Below are 2,785 nucleotides of genomic sequence, written 5' to 3' on the forward strand. Positions count from 1 at the left end.
CCTGCCAGCAAAGCCTGGACTTATCAGTACAAACTGCCCCTGAGAATGTGCCCTTAGCTGGCTGAGCAGATTGTTTGTCCTGGGCTCAGGAGAGTCGTCTTTGGTGAGGGAGGAAAAGACAGACGTGAAAAACACTGGGAAAATGGTAAGGTGTTTATTTGTTTAAGTACAGATATCATGGCACTGGGCACAGATAATTCCTCCATAGGCCAGAGAAGCACAGCCGTAGACACTCCCTCAGCATGTTAGGAGATGCAGCAAAGAGAAAAGGCATCCCAAGGGAGACAAATCCAGAGAGAAGCCCAAGTTGTTCAGTGGCTGCAGAGCAGCATCCTTGTGGAAGGCTCACTCAGTCCTCCTGGAGGGGGAAAAAGGGGCCAGTTACTCCACAGATGGCCTCCCACCTTGGGCTCTGGGAACAGGCCCTGAACACACAAGAACACGTGTATGTCCCCATTGCCTGCCTCATCCAGCCCCAAGCACTCTGGATCAGGGACAGCCCAGCCCCCACCAGAGGCCAGGCACTCAGCTTATGGGGCCTACATACCCACTCATCCCCATTGGCACCATCCCCATCCTCTCGTGGTGCATCAAAGGGCTCCCTGTGATCCTTGCAAGCCAAGATGCTCTCCGTCCAGGATGCCCCAGCCTGCCGGTCACCAGAGAAGTTGCACTTGGTCAGAGTCCCTGCTTCCAGCTTGGCCAGTGAGACTAGAAGGGCAAAAGAAAGCATTTTAAGCCAGTGTGGGATGGGTGAGGATCCCATCAGTCGACCAAAAACAGCCAGTTGGGGGCAGAAGCAGGGCCAGCTCTGCCTGGAGCACTCACAAAGGGTCCATCTCCCAGGGTCCTGAGACGGACAGTTGTCCCTGCTTCCAGCTCCAGCATCTCACTCTCAGGCAGCCAGAAGGCCACAGTCTGGGAAGGAGCATAAGGCCGGGTCATCTTCTCCAGCTCTGGCACAGCCGCCAGGCATTCCAGCTCCTCCAGGGACAGCCGGTCAGTGGGCCCCTTGGCTTCCACTCCTGCCAACCACCGCCACCAAAGAGGCAGAGGGAGAAATGAATTGGAGTGGAAGCAATGAGAACAATGTTCGCGCGCACACACACCAACAGAGATGCACTCCCAACTTTCCTGCAAGACACCAGCAGGGAACTCTGAACCAGGGACTATGGAGCATCTACCAATTGCCTCCCACATTTCAGGATCGAGCCACAATGTCTGCAGAAAAGTAAATAGGAAAATGGCAATTATGGGGCACATGAGGGGGCAACTTTGAGGGTTGAATTATACCTCCTCTTTCTCTGGAGTGACTAATGCTTTTTTCCTGTTCCCTTCTTAGAATCTGAGAATTGCCAGAAGAATTGCAGCTTGCAGGATATGTGCGCTCTCTGTCCTCACACACCTTGCCACCTACTTTATTGGGCTGCAGTGCAGACTACTCAGATAAAGCAGACAATGGCTGCATCCACATCACAGCAATAACCCAGTTTGAGATGGTTTTAACTGCCCTGGCTCAGTGTGATGGAACTCTTGGAATGTGAGTTTGTTGTGGCCCCAGGGGAAGGGCAGTTAAAGAGGTCTTAAACTGGGTTATTGCTGCAGTGTGGATGCTGCCAAAGTGCTCTGAACACACTAGTGGATGCTTACAAATGCTCTTGGTGGTTACAGAGCCTCAAAAAAGGGGCGGTGGTGGAGGTCACGCTCATCCTCAAGAAGGCCAGCCCCTAAGTTGAGGTACCCAGTGGGATCCCCAGGACACAGGCCAACTCCCTGTCCCTGTTTGGGGGCACAGGACTGGCACCAGGCCAAGGAGAGTCTGATGGGGGGCAGAGAATAAGACTCACGGTAGGAGGCCGGGAGGAAGCCTGTGCTCACTTTCCGGGTTTCACTGAAGTTGGGCTCCACCTCATTCCCTTTGGGGTCAAACCTGCGGCGGTGGATCGTCCGTGGCTTGACATACAGCACAAAGTAACGTTCCTGGAGGAGGAAAGCGAGGAAGGAAACCTACTCACTCTCAGAGGCACCAAAGAGGCTGAAGAGGGTGCAAGATACCACCTCCCATTGCACAAGTAACTCTGCTGGGAACATGCATGTGGATGTAAAGCACCTGAGGATCCTGCCGTCCGTCCACCCGCCCCTCCTGTTGCCCCCTGCCCTTGTGACCCTGGAGGAGGGAGAGAGAGGCCAGCCCTCACCTGCCCTGAGCCCTGGAGTCCTTCTTTTGGGGAATCTCACCTTCCTGCCGGAGGCATCCCAGATGAAGTGTCCCTCCACAATCACGCCATCCCCCCTGCAGAGGAGAAAAGCCAGAGACAGGGATGGGGTCAGCACAGGGACTGGGCATTCCTGCACGGCAGAAGGAGGGGCTTTGAGGCTGATGGCCCTTCCTGGGGATCCTTCCAACGCTAGGATTCAATGACGCTGTGAAAACTGATGTGGAAATAGATTGGCCAGCCTTGAAAGTGCTGTATCCACACTGGAGAAATAACCTGGTTTAACTGGGGGACATCAATCATGGAAAGCCAAGTTGGGAGAGCCTTGGATAAGCACTCAAAGGGAAGGGAAAAACAACAAGGATGTTACGGTGGGGATGTCTACTAGACCCCCAAGTCAGGACGGAGGAATTGGATGATATCTTTCTAGAACAGAGACCACACAGTCAGAAAAGAGAGATGTAGTAGTGATGGGCGACTTCAACTATCCTGATATTTGTTGGAAGTCAAACTCAGCCAAATCCTCAAGGTCTAGCAAATTCCTCACTTGCCTGGAAGACAATTTCATG

General features: G+C 53.5%; 1 protein-coding gene across 3 annotated transcripts in view; it reads right to left on the reverse strand.

Annotated features, from left to right (window-relative positions):
- Positions 1-138: 138 nt before the first annotated feature.
- Positions 139-2,785, reverse strand: part of ARPIN (actin related protein 2/3 complex inhibitor) — a 9,104-nt gene continuing 6,457 nt past the window's right edge. The window contains exons 2-6 of one of the 3 annotated variants that reach the window (XM_042475799.1): positions 2,239-2,293; positions 1,848-1,980; positions 825-1,025; positions 548-711; positions 139-358 (exon numbers count right to left, since the gene is read on the reverse strand). In XM_042475799.1, coding sequence (XP_042331733.1) covers positions 350-358; positions 548-711; positions 825-1,025; positions 1,848-1,980; positions 2,239-2,293 — 562 coding nt within the window. In that variant the 3' untranslated portion in view covers positions 139-349. Of the gene's footprint in view, positions 359-547; positions 712-824; positions 1,026-1,847; positions 1,981-2,238; positions 2,294-2,785 lie in introns of those variants that run through there. The other 2 variants (XM_042475798.1, XM_042475797.1) reach the window with 2 other exon arrangements.

The sequence above is a fragment of the Sceloporus undulatus genome, chromosome 6 (genome assembly GCF_019175285.1).
Source record: "Sceloporus undulatus isolate JIND9_A2432 ecotype Alabama chromosome 6, SceUnd_v1.1, whole genome shotgun sequence".
Classification (NCBI taxonomy): domain Eukaryota; kingdom Metazoa; phylum Chordata; class Lepidosauria; order Squamata; family Phrynosomatidae; genus Sceloporus; species Sceloporus undulatus.